At 32.4% G+C, this 2,467-nt stretch overlaps 1 protein-coding gene across 1 annotated transcript in view; it reads right to left on the bottom strand.

The window, feature by feature from the left end:
- The window catches only part of LOC114024771 (THO complex subunit 2-like), a gene marked incomplete at its 5' end in the record, with an annotated part of 41,642 nt that overhangs the window by 1,424 nt on the left and 37,751 nt on the right, over nt 1-2,467 (bottom strand). The window contains 2 exons of the mRNA XM_027837911.1: nt 92-276; nt 362-493. Of these exons, the coding sequence (XP_027693712.1) occupies nt 92-276; nt 362-493 (317 nt within the window). The remainder of the gene's footprint in view (nt 1-91; nt 277-361; nt 494-2,467) is intronic.

The following is a 2,467-nucleotide window of genomic DNA, read 5'->3' as shown; positions in this document are numbered from 1 at the left end:
GATAGTATAAATTTCACAAAGTGTTTTATAGACATTAACTCAAGGTCACAACAAACCATTTCAACCTTAGAAATATTTAAAATTATGTTACCCCATGGCCAATGCATAAAGATCAGGCCTCTTCTGTTTTTCTTCTTGACAGATTTTATGGACTCGTCTTTCCAGAGCTGTACCCAGGTTCAAGACTTTTGGGTACCAAGGAAGTATTTTTGTTAGTACAATCAAAATATTTCTGATATGGGTGTATTCACCAGTTTCAAGGCAATGTACTGAAGCCTAAAAATACAAATTTGAAATAATTGTTCAAGTAAAATATTTATAGAAAAAAATTTATAACTGAAAATCTTAGTTTTCTCCTTACCTTTGTTAGCTTATAGTGCCACTTATGTACAATGTGTCGGAAATTCTCATACTCTAACTGATCAGCTTTGTTTCCACCATCAAATCCAGTTGCCCTTAATGTGGTAAGAAAGCCTGGATAATTACCACATTCCTAAAGAGAAATTAAGTTTTAAAGTGAGATACTCAAGTTCTCCGAGTAGGGAACTTATCCCAACCCACTTACAGCATAATGGACATGAAGAGAGAAATAGGCAGAACTATAAATCCCTAAATATAACATATAAATAATAATATACTATGTACTTTTATTTAGTTCTGGCATATTCAAAGTGTGGAGCAACTAGGTAGCATGGTGGATAAAGCTTCAAGTTTGGAGCAGGAAAGACCTGAGTTCAAATCCAACCTCAGATACCTCCTAGCTGTGTGACCCTGGCATGTCACTTAATCCTGCTTTGTAACCTGTTTTCCTCAGTTTCCCCATTTGTAGAATAAGTTGTAGCCCCTACTGCCTACAGCATCTGTCATTATATTTTTGTGGTAACTCTGCTAACTTACTAAGTTGCTTTCGTTTGCATTTCCCTGTTTATTAGAGATGCAGATCATTTTTTCACATCATGCTGGGAAGTCCTATGCCAGTGTCTCTCATGTTTCCCAAGTCTATATAATCTATTTTACTAACTAACTAACTCCTCTTTGGATCCAAAGTGTTTTGTTGTATAGTTTTAAATCCAGTGTTACTCGGCCTCTTTTGCTTCTACATCTATCACTTCTTTTGAGATTCTTGGATTTTTGATTGCTATCATATTGAACAAGTAACTTCTTTAGATTATATGGACATATTTATCCTATTAGCTTGACTTAACATGATCAATTAATTTTTTTTGGATCTGTCTGTATTTGTGTAAAGTGTGATTCATCCTGTATTCATATAGCTCCTGTTTGTGTCTGTGTAGTGGATTCTCATGGTTTTTTTAAAATCATTTTATAGTTATATTAAATTAAATTTCTCATCCTATCTCTTTCTACTTGGTTATGTTGGTACTACACAAAAAAACTAATGATGGGTTAATTTTATATGCTACACCTTTGCTATAGTTTCAAATAAATTTTAGTTGGTTTACCAGTGTTTTCTAAGTAAACCACCAAACCAATCTCAAAAGCAAATGTTTTGTTTCCTCTTTGTCTCTGCTTATTCTGTTTTCTTTACAATTTTGCTGTTATTTCTAGCAGTAAGTTCAATACTAATGATTACAACTGCTTTATCCCAACCCTACTGGAAAGGTGTCTAGTTTATCCCCATTACAAATAACAAAGGCTCTTGGGTTTTAGATTCTACTTATTTGGGGGAAGCTAGGTGGTGCTGTGGATTAAGCACCAGTCTTGGAGTCAGGAAGTCCTGAGTTCAAATGCGTCCTTAGACACTTGACACTTACTAGCTGTGTGACCCTGGGCAAGTCACTAAACCTAGGCGGAAAAAAAAAAAGAATAGATACAATTTTAAGTAAAGTCTTATGTTTCCTTAAGTTTTGAAAAAGAATGTTTTTTGTTTCTTGTCAAAAGCTCATTCTGTATCTACTAATATTTTTGTTATTCTATTGATTTTTTCTAACATTTTATGTATTCCTGGTATAATTCCAATTTGGTCATAATGTACATGTAATCTTTATGAAATGTTACTGCAATCTCATAGCTAACATTTTATTTTCAAATACTGCATCAATACTCATCGCAGAAATTGGTGTAGTTTTCTTTCGGTGCTTAGACTTTCCTTGGGTTAGCTATCAAGACCATGTTGCTACCACAGATAGAATTTGGTAGGATTCATTTACTATTTTTCACACACTTTATGTAAACCTAGAGATTACTGTTCTTTCATATTTCTTATAATTTATTTTTATATATATATCTAAGACCATTGTCTTTCCTTTGACAATCCATTTATGACTTGTTCATTTATTTTTTCTAAAATTAGGATAACTTCTCTATTTTTTGTTGTTCTATTCATCTAGGCAGTTTATATTTTTGTAATATTTATCCATTTCATTTACCTTGTCATTTTTATCCGTATATAGTTGAGAAAAACAGTTTCTAATCATTTCTTTTTTCTTCTTCTTTTATTAATTTA

Source organism: Vombatus ursinus, unplaced genomic scaffold (genome assembly GCF_900497805.2).
Source record: "Vombatus ursinus unplaced genomic scaffold, bare-nosed wombat genome assembly UNPS02014824.1, whole genome shotgun sequence".
NCBI lineage: Eukaryota > Metazoa > Chordata > Mammalia > Diprotodontia > Vombatidae > Vombatus > Vombatus ursinus.
Note: the sequence above shows the minus strand (reverse complement) of the source record. Positions and strands in the feature narration are given on the sequence as shown.